The sequence below is a fragment of the Pan troglodytes genome, chromosome 19, assembly GCF_028858775.2.
Source record: "Pan troglodytes isolate AG18354 chromosome 19, NHGRI_mPanTro3-v2.0_pri, whole genome shotgun sequence".
Classification (NCBI taxonomy): Eukaryota; Metazoa; Chordata; class Mammalia; order Primates; family Hominidae; genus Pan; species Pan troglodytes.
The window spans coordinates 63,236,323-63,253,385 of record NC_072417.2 but is presented as its reverse complement, the minus strand read 5'-3'; the positions used below and the strand labels follow the sequence as shown (position 1 = coordinate 63,253,385).

General features: G+C 56.2%; 1 protein-coding gene across 3 annotated transcripts; it reads right to left on the bottom strand.

The window, feature by feature from the left end:
• Window positions 1–220: 220 nt before the first annotated feature.
• On the bottom strand, window positions 221–16,004 carry PDK2 (pyruvate dehydrogenase kinase 2). Of its 3 annotated transcripts, none has more exons than XM_523791.6 (11): window positions 15,727–16,004; window positions 13,716–13,857; window positions 5,843–5,914; window positions 5,216–5,400; window positions 4,402–4,491; window positions 4,132–4,209; window positions 3,053–3,129; window positions 2,868–2,966; window positions 2,566–2,673; window positions 1,882–1,995; window positions 221–1,324 (listed from the first exon to the last, which is right to left on the bottom strand). In XM_523791.6, exons 1-11 carry the CDS (start codon window positions 15,983–15,985, stop codon window positions 1,184–1,186), a joined length of 1,365 nt encoding a protein of 454 aa, XP_523791.4. In that variant the 5' UTR covers window positions 15,986–16,004; the 3' UTR covers window positions 221–1,183. The 3 variants fall into 3 exon arrangements, with proteins under 3 accessions (XP_523791.4, XP_016787982.1, XP_054527125.1); XM_016932493.3 differs by lacking the exon at window positions 15,727–16,004 and adding an exon at window positions 15,470–15,585; XM_054671150.2 differs by lacking the exon at window positions 15,727–16,004 and adding an exon at window positions 15,241–15,264.
• Between the last annotated feature and the right edge of the window lie 1,059 nt (window positions 16,005–17,063).

The window sequence follows — 17,063 nt, the reverse complement described above, 5'->3', positions numbered from 1 at the left end:
CGGACTCTGCTGGGCCCTGAGTATGGTGGGACAACAGGTCTGTCACCAGGTGCTGGGCCATCCGGCGTTCTGAACAGATGGCTTTGCCCAGTGTTTTACTCACAGTCCTGAGCTGGGCCGGACGTCCCCAGTGCGTCATGTGGTGGTCACAGGGCGCTGCAGTGTGCGTGTGTACGCGCGCACGTGTGGGTCCCCTCCCCCAGAGATGCAGCCAGGCCAGTCTCATTCAGTCTCCTCTTTACTGTGGGTGTGGGTGTCACTGTCACTGCCACAGCCACTGGGAGAGACACACGGCTTTAACCCCCGTGTGCTTAGGGGAAGGGTGGGGGCATTCAGGGTTATAAAAGTAACTATATACACAGAAGGTCCTAGGGAGAAAGCCACCCTGAGCACACATGTCTGGGCACAGTGGGGGCTGGGGGCTGGAGCTCAGGCAGGATGGACTAGGCTTGTGGAGGAGGGGGTGGGCATGAGCATGTGAGGACATGCTGGGAGGGCTCAGGAGGTGGCACAGACATTGCCAAGGCCACTGCAGGGCCTCGAGCAGCTTGGCTGGATGGCAAGCTCTCGGTCTAACAAGGTTCTTCCACTTTAGAGTTGGGCCCTGTGAGAGCCACCCCCTCCGCCACCGACCTTCAAGCCCTGAGTGGAGGGAGAGGCTGTAGGACCAGCCTCATTCCCCACTCACGGGTGTAACTCCTTTCCCCACTCAGTCCCCAGGTCTGGAGGGCACCCACCCTCTTCCTAACACTTCAACAGGCCAAGGCCAGGGTGCCTTTGTGGGCTGGGGGAATAAGGCAAACGGGACATCCACTTGGAAGGCCTGTGCTGTGGAGGGTGCTGAGGGGGACCCAGTACCCCTGGCAGAAAAGTGACAGCCCTGGTCTCAGAGAGGAGGACTGCCATGGGAAAATGTCTCTGGGACACCCCATCAGGGTGGAGACATCCCCAACCCTCAGGCATCACCCACAGAGATAGGGAGGCCACCGAGGGGTCTCCACAGAGATGGACTGGCACTTAGGGACCATCACAGACCTATCACCGCAGTGACTTCCATAGAGACAGAACCTGGTCATCAGGGAGAACCCACCCCCTGCTCCCCCAGGAGGATGGTGAGGGGCACCACGGTGGGGGGACCCAGAGGCGGCAGTCCGTCCTCTCAGGTGCAGATGCGCGGCGGCCCTTAGCTGACGCGGTACGTGGACGTGTTCTTGGGCTCCGTGCTGGGCACACACCAGTCGCCGGCCTCCTGGATGGTCTGGTAGTGGCGCCAGGCTGACTTGTTGTAGACAGGCAGGCGCTCCACCGAGTCCGTGGACAGGGCCTGGGGAGTGTCAGGGTCAGCCCCTCCCACCTCCCTGTGCCTTGTCCACTCCTCAGCAGACCACCCCACCCCAGCTCAGCGGCAGCCCAGCTGCCAGACACGGGGGCCTGGAAAGACCACAAAAGGGTGGTCCCTCCTGTGTCCCGCTCCTGCCCATTCAAGCAAGCAGCTCCCTCTAAGGGAGGGAGAGGGAGGGGGAGGAGGCTGGGCTGTGTGACCCTGAGCAAGTCACGGACTCCGGGCCTCAGTCTTCTCCTCTGAACTGAATGGCAAGACCTAGGGTGTCCCCTTCCTTTTGGGTCTAACAAGTCAAGGGTTCCCAGCACAGGGGTCTTAATCATAGACCACAGACTCCCCTAAATTCCCTGACAAGCAGTGCGTGTCTGGGGGTTGAGGGTTTTTCAGGTTGAGGAACTGTAGCTTTGCTTGGATTCTCAGAGTCTGGGGCCAGGGAAGGATTGGGGGGGATGGAAAGGAAAGCTCGAAGCTGGCCAAGGCTGCCCAGGTCCTATCAGCAAAGCTCTTCTCCAGCTGGGCTCTGCGGGAAGGGCCCTCACCTTGAGATAGATGACAGCATCGGTCCCAAAGCCTTCCATGGAGAAGAGCTGCAGGTCTCCCTGGAAGTACTTGGCGTAGAGGCGGGAAATGGGGAGCCCATAACCAAAGCCAGCCTGCAGCGGGGCAGGAAGGCAGTGAGGATGAGGAGGCTGGCAGGGGCCTCCTGGAGCTGCAGGGACTGATGCAGGGAGGGAAGGGTGTGGAGCTGGGGTCACATGGCAGGGGTCCCAGAGCTGGGAGGGGACATGTGGGAGGGGACACTGAGGTAAGAAGTGTGTGTGGGGTGAATGGGGGAATCATGAATGCGGGAGGGAGGCTTGGGCAGAGAGAGGAGTTCCGCTCAGGGGCCAGGAAGTCAGAGCAGGCCCCACGGCTCCTTTGAGTCTCAAGTTTTCTAACAGGGAGGTGCTGACAAGTTGGACAACACCAGGAGAAAGGTAGAAATTGGGGGTTTGGGAGCTACAGAAGAGAGGGAAGATGGAGGAAAGGTGACAGAGAGACATCCGACAGGTGAGATCTGTGCAGACTGGGGAGATGTGGGAGGTGCGGGGGCCCAGATTCAAGACAGGTGACTGTCACAGACGGCCACACAGGAGCTGAGTGAGCAGGGAGATAAGGAAGTGAGTGAGGAGGAGAGAAACCTCCCTCAGGAGGTGGGAGGGGCTGGGGTGAAGCCATCTCACCAGCGGCGTTCCCCCAGTGCCAGGCTGGGGGGTGGGTGCTGTGGAGTACATGTAGCTGAAGAGTCGCTCAATCTTCCTCAAGGGAACACCCCCACCTCGGTCACTCATCTGGGAGAGATGGGATGTGTCAGGGATTCTTTACAGCTCATTTTCCCCACCCCGCCCAATACCCCTGACTTTCTCATGGTCTTCCCCACCCCCAGGATCTGCCCACCATGTAGGAGAAAAGGAAAGCCCGTCTCCTGGCAGGAGGGAAGCCCCCACTACTGCTCCCTGGTCCCCAAGGTCAAAGGGTCACATACCTTGATGGACAGATCTTCCTCGCCCAAGGCCACCATGACCTTGATGGGTGGGAGAATGAGGCTGGACTCATGGCTTTCCACAGTCGCCCTCATGGCATTCTGCGGAGGGGCAGAGGTAAGAGATGCATGGGAGAAGCCAGCCCTACTCACGCTCCCCGCAAAGCACCGTCTCCCAGCCTCCTCACCTTGAAGAGCTCAAAGAGCATGTGGTAGAGGTGGGAGGGGACGTAGACCATGTGAATCGGCTGTTTGGAGTTGGCTGCTACAGGGCAAGTCAAGACCAAGGGTCAGGAAACCGTCAGGAGGTCACTGCTCAACCACCTTACCCAAAGGAGGCACCCCCTCCCACAAAGTTCTGAGTACATGGCTGCCCAGCGAGAGACTAAATCCCCAGCCTCCCTTGAGTTGGGGTAGCTGGTGACTCATGGAAGTGATGCATTCAATTCTTGGGCCCTGCTTTCCACACCCTTGTTCCCTTCCTCCAGGCTAGAACTGAATCAGGGGTGGGGAGCCAGCCCTGACCTGTCCAGCAAGGGGCTGGCGAGAGGGAAACCTCCCTCTTAAGTAAGCCACTGGTATTGGGGTTCTAGGAAAGCAGCCAAGCTGATACACCATCTAACATGCCCCTCCTCCCTACCCCTGTTGAGTTACCCCATTTTATTTCCTTCCCATTACTTGTCATGATCTGAGATGGTCTTGTTTATTTACTTGTTAATTGGCTGAAGGCTCCATTCCACAATCTCCCTAGCACCAAAAATGTAAGGTCCACGAGAATGGGGACCATTTCTGTCTTGCTTACTCTTTCATTCATTCATTCACTCAATTTCTTATTTGTTTGAGATGAAGTCTCGCTCTGTCACCCAGGCTGGAGTGCAGTGGTAGGATCTCAGCTCACGGCAGTCTCAGCCTCCCGGGTTCAAGTGATTCTCCTGTCTCAGCCTTCCAAGTAGCTGGGATTATAAGCATGTGCCATCATGCCCGGCTAATTTTTGTATTTTTAGTAGAGACAGGGTTTCACCATGTTGCCCAGGCCGGTCTCAAACTCCTGACCTCAAGTGATTGGCCTGCCTTAGCTTCCCAAAGTGCTGAGATTACAGGTGTGAGCCACTGTGCCCAGCCCAAATATTTATCAAATGAATTAATAATATAATAACTCTGCTTTTCCCCTGTCTAGAAAACAGTCCATCTCCCGACTCCCCGTCTCACCTTGCCCTGCCACGTCCCCAGCCCCAAGACAGACACATACACAGCCCCGCCCACTCACCATTGATCTCCTGGATCTCCAGGTCAGGTGAGGCCATGTAATACTTGTCACACAGGAGCTTAGCCATGTCGTAGGCATCTGAGAGAAGATGGGGTCATTCAGGGCATGGGTGGCCCACCCAGCAGGCAGTCCTCTTGACATTGATACTGGGGACCACCAGCATTAAATCCATGGCACCCCTTACTGAGGAACGAGTCACCCTCTGGCCAGGTAAGCTTGGAGGGGTCCCTGGGGCTCCTCTGCGGGCCAGGCACCGTGGGAATGGCTCACCTTTGACCACCTCAGAGACGTTGCAGTTGGGGTCGATGCTGCCGATGTGTTTGGGATGGGCTGGGTTGGTGCTGCCATCAAAGATGAGGGCTGCAGGCAGGAAGGGAGGATGCTGTTGGCTGGGCTGCAGTCTGTCCCAGCGCTCCCTCTTCTCCCGGGCTCTCCTCCTCTCTCTACTTTCACCTCCAATGCCTCTGTAGGCTCCAGTCCTAAAGCTGCCCTGCTCCCCCGCTTCTGTCCTCCCTTCCCTGACCCCTGACCCCTCCAGCCCTGGCTTAGGCCATTTTTAAACCTTTGCAAACCTGAAACAGACGTCTTTTCAGAGGTCTCTCCCCACATCACATCTCCACATTGCATTTATTCTTTTCTTTGACTATAACATTCTAAGAGAACTCTTACCACCTTGCTTTGGAAATTATTTGAGCATGAGGAACTTGTTTAATTTATGACTGGCTACAACTTCTCAAAAATCATAGTGAATCCTCCTGGAATAAGAAACTCTAAACAACAAATTGTTTTTGAACATAATGAGAGTTTTTATAAATACTAAATTAAACATTCTTTTAAAGATGTGACATAATTTTACATTTTGCAAACACTGAAAACAAAACGTTTTGAAATGGAAAATCAATGAGAAAGAAAAATTTTATTTTTCCATGTTGGAGCCATTAACTCCATAGTTACTGGAGTAACTATTCAAAGACTCCCTTTGTGGGGTTCTGAAGAGTGGTCTAGGTCCCCTCAGCAGCCCGGCCCTGGGCCCCAGCACCGCCCCCCCCACCGCCCGCTCCCCGCCGCCGTGGCCGGCACCCACTGTGCTGGTTGATGAGCATGCGGATGGAGATGCGGCTGAGGTAGAAGCGGTCCAGGAAGTACTGGATGTTCTGGTTGGAGACGGGGTCATCGCCGTAGGTGTCCTTGTACTCAAGCACGCCTTGTGCCATGGTGGGCACCACGTCGTTGTGCCGGTTCCGGATGGTGACCAGGGCGTCAGTGAACCTGTGGGGCAGGGCAGGTGTTCACATGGGACATCCCCAGACTCTTCTCTGCTTCTGACTCCCCTCTCCACGGTGTCTTCACCCGCTCTACCCTTCCCAATCCGATGGACTCCCAGTGCCCTCCCTGCTCCTCCCAAAGCCCACTCTGATCTTTTAGCTGCCTGCCGGCAGGCTTCCCACTTGAAAGCCCAGAGTTCTCATCCTCCCCAGGGCAGGGCCTGGGTCTTGCCCACCGGGCTCAGGGAACAGTGAGAATGGAGTCCATGTCTCTCCCATCAAACTTGGGGCTCCCTGAAGCAGAGTCTGTCTCCCCCCTCAGACTGGATGTTTCTGAAGGCAGGGGTCTTTTCTTCCATCCTGCTGTACTTCTGCCCCAGGGGCTGCAACCCCAGATGCCCCTGACCAACACCTGCCTTCCTGCCCCACCCAGGGCCCCCACTCACTGGCTCAGGGTGCGATGGTCCTCGGGATCCTTGTCCAGGAACTCCATGATGTCCAGGAGGCTCTGGACATACCTGTGTGGGGGCGGGAGGGGACATAGCCTCAGCTTCAGGTGGCTAGCCCCTCCTCACCCACTTCATTCAACTGGGCCTTGCTCTTGTCCTGCTCCTACGCGGGCCCCACACAGAGCTGCCGACAAGCCGCCTCACTATTTTTCTCTATCCATTTCATTTGTATGTGAGTCTCCCTGACAACCCAGTCAGTTATGCAAGAAAACTTCAAATTTGCTGGTCCCCCGTTTAGCACCTTTGCTTTGGAATCCTAGAATAGTCCTCTCAGAAGGGGCTTGGAGATGATCCCATCTAAGAGGACTCACAGATCAGGAGACTGAGGCTGAGATGGGGCAGGGAGACTGGACCTAGCGCCTGCAGTGGGGGAAGGCAGGGAGGTGCATCAACTTCTCTGAGCCCCAGTGTGGAAACAGCTCCTAATGTTTCTCCCCGCCGGGGTGTTGTTGCATCCAGTGGGCACAATGGCAGAAGGGCCAGCACAGGGCCTCCTGGAGTGACCCCCGGCAGAGGGGACAGCACAGGGCCTCCCAGAGTGACCCCTGAGCTGGGGTGATCTGGGCCAGGCACCTGCCTCGGCAATTGGATTCTAAAATGGCAGGTGGGAAGGACCCAAAGGTGGGGTGGGCGTGCCTGGCTCTGTCCCCAGGTGGGGCTGGGGCCCATGGAGAGTCCAGAGAAGCTCACTCTACTGCAAAAGGCCAGGTAGCAGTGGGTGATGCCCTGCCACCTCCTCCCATCTACAGGCCTGATGGGGAGGCCAGTTTTCCCTGGGCTATGAGAAGAGCTTGATGCTCTAAAAGGAGCATCAAGAATCCCTGAACTTAGCCAGGTGTGGTGGCTCACACCTGTAATCCCAGCACTCTGGGAGGCTGAGGTGGGCGAATCACCTGAGGTCAGGAGTTCAAGACCAGCCTGGCCAACATGGCAAAAACCTGTCTCTACTAAAAATGCAAAAATTAGCTGGGCATGGTGGTGCATGCCTGTAATCCCAGCTACTCGGGAGGCTGAGGTAGGAGAATCGCTTGAACTTGGGAGGCAATGGTTGCAGTGAGCCGAGATCGCTCTATTGCACTCCAGCCTGGGTGACACAGCAAGACTCTGTCCCCCCAAAAAATAAGCCCTGAACTCAGGGACAGCAGCAGGCCTCCTTCTGCAAGGGAGTCAGGCCCACCTGTGGTGGCAGATGGTACCAAGCTGGAGCCACTGTGCCCCATGCCCTGGGGAGCCATGACCTGTTTCCCTGCTAACATGTCCAGTCTGTGGCTTGTTCCTTTGGGGAAGGCAGGAAGAGCCTCTCTCTGGCAGAAACACTTATAACCAGGAGGAAGGTGGGGGGCTACCTAGAGCCCTGCAGTGCCAAGGGCCCCAGAGGCCCAACAGTATTTCTAGAAAAGGCCCCTCCACACGAGGACTCATTCCCATGTCCACAGTGCTCTGGCCTTCACTGTAACCTGTAACAGGCAGACAGGCAGGAATCAGCCCCACGCACACCTCCCCCAGGGAGGCGTAAGCAGCCCCATAGCTAGTAAGTGGGATGATGAAGCCCCCGAGTCTCCAGCGCTCTTGCCACTCCAGAGTGCTGATTCTGCTCGACTCTCCACGCTTCTGTTCACACAGTGCCCTCCGCTAGGAATGCCCTTCCCCTTAAACCTAGTATTGCTGTTCTTCTCGCTCTTGCCTGACAGAGAAGAGAGTGAAAGAACCAGCTCTGGACCCACACCTGGCTCTTTAAGCACTTGGAGCTGTGTGGCTCTGGGTAAGTCATGGAACCTCTCTGTGCCTGAGTTTGCTCATTAGGAAAATGGGGATTGTTATATCTATTTATGACTGCTTTGTGGTGAGAATTCCATGTGATGATTAGCACAGTGCCTAGCATATAGTGAGCACTCTCTAATGCTTGCTCTTATTATGGCTGGTGGCTCAAACACTGTCAACAGCTGCATGCATCCTCTGAGCCCCCAGGCAGCATCTGATACTCTCCCACTGCTTGTAGGCTCTGAATCACAGCATGTTGGAGCCCCTGTGCCCTGGAGACCTGCCCCACTGCCACACGAAGGGGGCTGTCTCAGGCCCAGAGCTCACCGCCCACCCCTCCCTACCCAGAGCTCTGCACAGAGCCCGATAGGAGGAGCTGTGGCTGCTGATGGGGCTGGGGGCCCCGACAGCAGAAAAGATCAGCCTTTCTCTCAGCCCCCATCACCATCCCTGCCACCCCAGCAGACAATCAGGCTGGCACTCCTAAGACCTCACCTGTCTCCCTGGAGAATAACATAGTGACCACTAACACCCACTTGTGCCGAGTCCCACACAGGGTCTCTCATCTGCCAACAGCCTTGATGAGCACAAGGTATTTCCCTGTTTTTGCAGACAACGAGACCAGCACTGAGAGGTTAGTGATATGCTCCAGGCCACACAGTAAGCAGCAGGTTGGGATTCAAACCTAGCTCTTGCAGACTCCAAGTCTACACCACGTGGCCAATGGCCAACACTGGCCCTGACGGTGATGCCGCTGCTGATGGTGATGGTGGCATTTACTGGGTACCAATAGCCAGGTCCACCCTGTGCTTCCCTCCTGCCCCACTTTCACCTCCGCAAGAACCCCGGAGGTGGGCGCTACTGCTGGACCCATTTTACAGATGAGGAAGTTAACACGCAGAGCTGAGATTCTCTCATCCAGGCCTATGTGGCTCCGAATCCCTTGCTCCCTAAACGCACCCAAAATAGACCTTCATGCTCATATGATTCTTAGGGGAGAGAGGGCCCGCACACAGGCAGTGCTAGGGGCAGGTGGGGAGAGGAGGGGGAGGAGACCCACTGCAGAGTGGGGCCTGAGGCCCCTTCCCAGGAGGCAGGTGGGGATGAAGCGGGTGGGAGCTGGGAGGCTAAGCCACTTCCTGACTGTGCTGGGCAGTGGGTGGGGGTGGGCATGGTCAAAGTCCCAGTCTCACTTAGGGAGAGTGCCCCAGCTGCTGGCACCACCCCTTTTGTGGCTGCTCAACAACCCTAGAGGGCAGGAATGGGGCCTGGTCACGTGGCCACTGAAGTGGAGCAAAGGGCACCGGCATGGAGTGACAGCGGGCAGCGCCTGCCAGCCTCCCTCACAGGGCCAGGGCTCCTCCAGGGCAAGGGGCCCAGGCTACTCTTGGAATGGAGGGGAGAGGATGAGGATTTTCCCAGAGGTCCCTGGCCTTGCCCTGAAGCCCCTCAGGGGCCTGGTGCACCAAATGTCAACCTTGGGCCGGTTCTTGGTCCTAAGAAGGGAGATTGGGGGCGAGTGGCGCTGGCCTCTGGGCTGCCCACCCCTTGCAGGCCAGAGAGAGAACTGGGCTTATATAAGGGAGGCCTGAAGCAGTGGTGCAGTGACAGACAGGCACCAACAGGCGGGAGAGGCATTGCCCCCACCCCTCCCCGGGACCTGCAGGGAGGCTGGGGTCTCTGGGCCTGCTGACCTCTGCAGTAATCAAGGCCCCCAGGAGTCCCTTGGTGAGATCCGGAGCTCCCAAGCCCAGCCCAAGGTAATGTGGAGATCCACCCAAACCCTGCTTTCCAGGGCTCCAGAGCCAGTCCAGAGCCCCAGGAATGAGAAGGAGGAGGGGTGGATGCAGGCAGAAGCCAGGAGGCTTGCTGAGAGTGTGGGGCTGATAATGGGCGGTGGGGGCGGGAGGAGAGGGTGAGTGAGTGGGAGGAGGGCCCTGCAGCCCTGTGTGGGAGCAGAGGGGGTGCTGAGCCAGCGGGGGAGTGTGTGTAATTGTGTGCATGTGGCATGTGCATGCCTGTGGGTGTGTGCGAGGGTGTGCCCTGTGCACTCGTATCCACAGCTGCTGGGGAGCAGGGTGTAAACAAGGCAAAGGCTGGGGAGGAGGGTGCTCGCTGCACTTGGGGGAGATGTGGCGGTGTCCCGCCTCCGGAGCCTCTGAGCCAGACAGGTTTGGGTTCCGTTGCTGATTGTGCCCTAAAGAGGCCACCGAGTCCCTCGGGTCCCCATTTGCAAAATGGGGTTCACGGGAGTAAGCACCTCGTGGGCCTGGGTGTACAGAAAAGGAGATGATGCCTCGAGTACATGCGCAGTAAGTGGTCGGTCCTGCTCGGTCATGCAAGGAGCAGCTGACGGGTTTGGAGAGCTCGTGTGGCTTTAGCAGGTCCTGGGCACCCAAGCCACACCCCCTGTATGGGGTCCACACACCTTGCTGACGGGCAAGGGAGGTTTGTGCGAAGGTGCCGGCCATATCGCCTCCCACCTACAGCCCCCACAAAGAGCCTGTTAGTGACAGCAGTGAGTCATTGTCATTTGATTCTACTCTGCAGCTCCTGCTTAACCCTGCATTTTCTGGAAGCACATCCCCACAGACTCCACGCCTGGAGAGGAGCCGGGGTTGTCCCTTTCCGTCTCTAACAACACCAGCTGTCAACAATTTTGTAAAGTGAGTTCTGCTCTCCCACAGACTTGCACCATGAACTTGGAAATCTCTGACTCCACATCACTGCCCAGAGTGCAGCCTCCCTCCTTTCCCTTCAAGAATCCAGTCTCCAAATCCAACAGCTGGGTTTGAATCCCAATTCCACCACCTAGTCCCTGAGTGATCTCAGATAAGGTTCTTCACCTCTCTGAACCTCAGTTTCTCATCTAGAAAATGGGATGATAGCAAAGACTACCTCATAAGGTTGTGAAGATGAAATGAGTTAATACGCGTAGACACTTAGGACAGCTCCTGGGACACAGCCAGCCTTTGGAGGTGTTTGCTTTTGTTATTATCATGATTTATTACTACCTTGCCCAAGAAGCCACACCACAATTACATCCTCTGTGGGCTGGAGGTGTTGCTGCCCGGCAGCCTGGGGACATGGCTTGTATTGGTAGAGTTCTGCACACTTTTCACATCTAGTACTGGCCTTTGGCCCTTACAAACACAGTGGGTCCCCATTTTACATATGAGGAAGCTGAGGCTCAGAGATGCCATGTGGCTTGCCCAGGATGAAGCTTCAAAGTCACACATGCTGAGGCCAAACCTGGGACTTTCCCTCCCCGTCCAGTCTCCACCAAAACAGGGCCCACTATCACAAGTCTGTCCAGTTGAAATAATGTATCAGGTTTATTTAGAACCAGGAATTCTCACCTTGCCCAGTGACTCTGCCTAGAACCTCTCCCCAGCTGAGTAGAAACTCCATTTCTATGACCACAGATGAACCATGACCACTAATAACTGCATCTGCCGAGGGCTCTTGTGTTTTCCAGGAAGGAGGGTTTGCTCCTTACTCATCAGACTCAGGCTACCTCTTGCCAAGCTCCCTGGTAAAGTCTCCCCCCTCCTCTCAGGCACCTAGAACCTGCCCATCTCCATCATTCCAGCTGGCAGGCTGTTGCTCCTGGAGAAAGAGGTCTCCACTCTCTTACAGGCAGCCACCTCAACCCTGTCGGGAAGTCCTTCTTGTCTTCACACCTCAGTCTTTCTTGCTGTAGCCAATGCTCATTCTCTCTGGAAACATTCTTGGCAGGCCGTCTCTTCAGCGCGTTGGGATGCTTTAGCAATCCCTCGGCCTGCTCTCCTCTAAGCTGAATCTTTCTTTCTTTTATTTTTGAGACGGAGTCTCGCTCTGTCGCCCAGGCTGGAGTGCAGTGGCGCAATCTCAGCTCACTGCAAGCTCCGCCTCCCGGGTTCACGCCATTCTCCTGCCTCAGCCTCCCGAGCAGCTGGGACTACAGGTGCCCGCCACTGCGCCCAGCTAATTTTTTATATTTTTAGTAGAGATGGAGTTTCACCGTGTTAGCCATGATGGTCTCGATCTCCTGACCTTGTGATCCGCCCGCCTCGGCCTCCCAAAGTGCTGGGATTACAGGCGTGAGCCACCACGCCCAGCCTAAGCTGAATCCTTCATTGAGGAAGTGTTCTCTCTTGTCTAACTTCATTCCCTCCTGCTGTTACTTGACATTACTTACAAGCTTTGCGGAAGAATAAGTCAGGCCAACCTCTTATCTGTGTCACTGAGTTTCAGGAAGGGACTCTGCAGGGGCCCCTGGGGGAGTCATGGGAAGCTCAGCAGGCCCCTGCCCTCCTCCTGCATCCCTCAGCTCTCCCAGGAACACGGTGTCCAGGGAGGGGCCTGAGAAGTCCTGCCCTGGAGTCAGGGACCAGGTGGAGAGGCAGCCAGGTCAGGCAGCCGGATAGAGCCGGAGGAGGGCCAGGGAGAACAGATGGTACCTTCTGTCTCCTTCCCACCACTCCACACCACCCACGGTGGGAAGTGTTGGTTGGCTCAGAGGTCCTGGACCTCTGAGAGGCAGGGCACAGCAAGGGGTGACCTGGTTGGGCTCCATGAAAATCAGGCTCTGTGCCTCATGCCTCCACCCCTTCTTCACAGCCCACACTAACAGCACGATCTCCAGAAAGTCAGTTCTCAGCTACCTTAGCCAGGCCCCTTCCTGTCTCCACACCTTTGCCCAGGCTATTCCTTTAGCCTGGAATGCCCTTCTCTTCCTTTTAGCTCTCAGCTTGCCTAGGTACCCTGTAAGGTCCAGTGACAAGTCACCTCCTCTGCATGTCCATAGCAACTGCCCCACAACGTGTCATTCAACCAACATTCATGGTGCACCCACTACACCCCTAGCCTTGTGTGTACAACACTGCCCCTCACCATATCTCATTTAATTAGAATAAGCCCCATATCCACAGGTCCATGCATAGAAAACAGCGCTGGAAAGGCACCACTACATCTGACGAAACTGAACTGTGTTCGGTTAGGGGGTGGAGGGGAGTGGTTGGCATTTTCTTCTATCTACTATTGTGCATTTTGCAAGTGTCAAGTGAACCTGTTATACTTCCACAATGAGGGAAAAATATCAGTGTTCTTTTAAAATAATGTTTGGATTCCTAATTTAAATAAAACGAACTCTTTGGCAGCTCCCTGCTCCTAGCACTATGCTGGACTCAGTTCACCCTGCCTGGGTGAGTATTATTTTTCCCTCAAGATCACAGGCCTCTGAGGGCAGCTGCTGTGACTTCGCATGGCTTTGAGCTCAGAATACGTGTGGGCACGTGCTCCTGAGTCTACAGGGAAATCACAACTATATCATACTGCAAGTCCAAAAGAACCAGCCCAAGATTTCTGCAAGGGTGCCACCAAAGTCAATGAGGATTAGCTATTTACATGCCCAGTGACAAGGGACACCCTTGTTTATTCTTCACGTGACTGGCCTTTGGCTAATTTCATCCAGTTACTTAACTTGAGTTCTTGAGTGAACTCTGCTGCGCCTTTCCCTCTGTTCCTGCTGCAGTGCACAATAAACGTTTGGTCTTTGCCCCTCCAAAGCTCTTCGGGAAGGTACTGTGCCATCCTTGTGTGTATCTGAGTATTTTCCAACATCCAAAACAGTCTGTCTTGCAGCTTGGGTTATATAATGTATTTGAAAACTTACTTCTTGTTTCTGCTTCCCAAAAAGTTACCCCCAAATAAATACTGCCTAACAGCTACTGGAGTTCCAGGTCTGGGCTGCTGGCTAATGCTGACATCAGCCTGAATTGGGGTTTTGGCTGTGAAAACCATGCTTTCCTAGGTGGATCCTGTGTTTCCAGAGAAAGGTGGGTGGTAAGAAGAGGGCTAGACACAGAGACTAGGAGCTTGACCTCAGTCCTGCTCTGGTCTCAGATTCCCACGTGACCCTAGGCAACTCCAGGCGCTTGGGGCTTTGGTGTCTCCTGTCTGTCCCCACCCCACCCTCAAAGCTGCTAAAAGCTTGGAGATGCCATCCCTGAGCCCAGGGACACTGGCGATGGAGTGGGAGGTGCAGGGACTGAGCCAGGGGTCTCACCAGCTCTGCACCAGCTGCACAGAGGGTGTGCTCAGCACTCGGTCGGGAAGCAGGTTGATCTCTTTCATGATGTTGGCCAGGCGCACAGGCAGCTCCTGCCTGAGGAAGGTGAAGGAGGTTTTCTCACAGGCATTGCTGGATCCTGGCAGGAGAAAGAGGGGTGAGCCACAGAGCCACAGACTATGAAAGCCAAAGGATGTCTCGGCCAGGTCAGCTAAACCCTTCATTAACGGGGGGCTCAGAGAGCAAGTGACCTGCCCGGGGCACACAGCAAGGCTCCCCATCCCCTGCAGGGCTCAAACACCTACACCCCGTGCCTAACACTTCAGGAGGTGTCATCCTCTTCTCACCCCCAGCTGAACCCTGCTTGCCTTTAACCACAGTGGACAGGGCCACTCCTGGGCCCATTTGGAGCTGCCTCTGGCCTCAGTCACCTCACTTCTCTTTCCTTCCCTCCCAGCACACTCACTTTGAGGGGCTGATTCCAGGGGGCAAAGGAGCCTGGGAAACCCATCCCTACCTAGGACTGGGCTCTGGCTGAGGGGGGCTATGGCTAGACCACCACTGCAGGCTCCCAGTGTTGTCTCTGGCCAGCCCACCTCACCCAGCCTGGCCTGAATGCCCATGTGGGGCTGCTGTGTCTTAATGCCCATCCGTGGGGCAAACGGGCCTGAGAACAGGAGTCCAAATGCCTCGGTCCTTGTCTGGTGTCAAGATGGAAAGGGTGGGGGACCGAATATGGCCTTGGCCCAGGGTCAGGGGCCCTGGGTTCCAGTGCATCAGGCTCTGCTTCCAACTCTGTCACCCAGGCCATGCCATCATCCTTTTGAAGGTCTCAGTTTCCCCCATAGTACTACAAGTTGACCAAACTCTACTGTGAGCCCCTCACAGCTGTGATGTTTCTGTAATTAGGGTGCAGTTTGTGGGGACAGCTGCTGGGGGCTAGGGGTGGGCCCAGGAGGCTTTCCTACATGGGGGAGGCTCAAGACTCAGGCAGGGCAGGGGTGCAGGCAGACAAGTCCTGAGGAACAGGTGCCTTATGTCTCGGCTGCCACCTCTCTGTTCCCGTCCCATCATTGACGCAGCTGCAACCCAAGCTAGGCACTATCAACTCAACTCTTGAGAGACTGCCCCCCACCCCCAGTCCCCAGCTGGCACCATGGAAATACCACATAGACAGACAGGGCCCACACAATGCCCATTTCAGCCGCCACGTTGGCACAGCCTCCCTCCTGCCCCAGGGCCACCCCCAGGTTGCTGGTAGTGGGCGATCCTGACCTAGCAGCCCTGGGGCAGCCAAGGGAGGTATAGGCGGCTTGACTCCACATCACGGTGCCTGGGGCCCCTGCCCAGCTGGGGAGAGGCTGCCAGGCCGGAACAGATTTGATCTTCAAGTGTCCTTGCCCACTGGGGCAGCTAGGGTCCAGCTCCTTCTGTGGGTGGATGTCTACCAGTCAGGGCACTGTCTCCCAATGGCATCTTCTGAAAGAGCCCCCTTCCCCAACTGCCCCTGGCTTAATCTCACCCTCTGCCCAGGGGTGTCTGACCCTTCATGCCCAGTCCAGGTCTCTCTCCAGATGGCTGCACCTCTCAACCCTGCCTCCTCACTCCCACCAGCAGACCCCCGGTTTCCTCTGGTGGGAGGAGGGGCCCCTACTCCTCCAGTCATGAGGACAACTCCCATTAACCCTTTCGCGTCTGGATACCACCCTACTCCCTTCCTGCAGTAACATCACAGCTTCACTGCCCCTTACTCTTCAAGACCCTTCATGAGGCCCACGAAGAAACCTCGGGACCGTCCTTGTAAATGCCCCCCATTCCCATCAGCAGCCCCGTCGAGAGGCCCCGGCCGGTTCCTGCTTCCCCATTAACTCTTTCCTGCCTGTACCTTTCCAAACAACCCTTCTCTGTCACTCGGGGCCTTTCTTCTCCTCCGTCCCCCTAGCCCCCGGCTGCCCCTCCCAGCGCCCCGCCGGCCTCCGCTGCCAGCCGCCTCCCGCCCACTCCGTACCGAAGTCCAGAAACTGCTTCATGGACAGCGGGGACGGGGAGAACTTGCTGAAGTGCTCTATGTACTTGGGCGCCCCTGCCAGGGACGCATTCTTCAGCAGCGCCCACACCCAGCGCATGGCTGCGGCGGCCGCGACTTGGGTTGTGGTCCCCGCGCGGGCAGCGCTCGCGCACCTTTCGGCCCAGCGACGCGGTTCGGCCGCCTCCTCCCTACCCTTGCCCTGGCGGGCATTCCAACGCCCAGCCAATCGGCTCGTCATGGCGCCTCGACGTCGCCAATGGCCACTCACAAACAACTCCGGGCGAACCAATAGCCTTCCGCCCCGGCACGTGGCTTCCCCCGGGCCCGCCCCCTTAACCCACGCTTTGCCGGGGCGGCCTGTTGTTTTGGGGAGGCCGCGCCGAGATCCCACCTCCCCTGTGTTCACTCCTCCCTTTCCTCCGCGGGGCGAAGCCCGCGTTAACCCCTTCCTTCCCAGAGCCCCGCCAGCCCTTTCGCTTCCTCTTCCACGCCTGCCTTTCCCTTGCTACCCCCTCGCATCTCCTTCACCTGCAGGCTCCTTTTAACCCTTCCTTTCCAGAGTTGTCTAGGTAGCTTTCAACCAATCCCTTTTCTCCAACTCAAAGGTACCTGTTTCACCTGTCATGATCGTTACCTATCCTCCCTTAACGGGTCTTGGGGATTCCCAGTCCGGATGACAGTGACCCAGACTGCGAATATTTGCAAAATTCGGAACCAGGGTGCAAGCCTATACGAATCCGTCCTGTATATGTGCAGCCCACCTGCTTCCACAAAGATCCAAGCGGCTCAGGAAAAGGCGGAGTTTGCTTTTCCAATTGAAAAACATCCAGAGTAAAAACCATCACTACTAGTGGCGGTGGAGGCAGCAGCTATCGTCCATGCCAGTTAACACTTTCATTTTATTATACAGCTCATCTGACCGAACATAAAGCCTTGGACATCTAGCGCGACCACCTGAGAAAGCCACCTCCTTCGCACCGGGCTTCCTTAGAGCAAGATCCCAGGAGGTGAAGTGTCTCTGGGAAGCCCGGAGCCAGTCCTTCATCAGCGGCCCCGCTTCTCTTGGAGAAAATGTGACGCGCCCTCTTGTGGCCGAATGTGGTATCTCCCATCGTGGGCTTAGGGCCCGACCCGCCACTTTGATGCTTTCTTTGCTCGGTGACATTAGCCTAATACGTGTTAGGCTTTATGCTGGGAACAGGAAACACAGACAGGATCAAGAAATGGCCTTTTTCCTCGATGATTTCATTTCTAAGTTTCAGAGATAGCTACATAAGTAAATAATTAGCTATAACTGAATGTGATTGTAATACAGA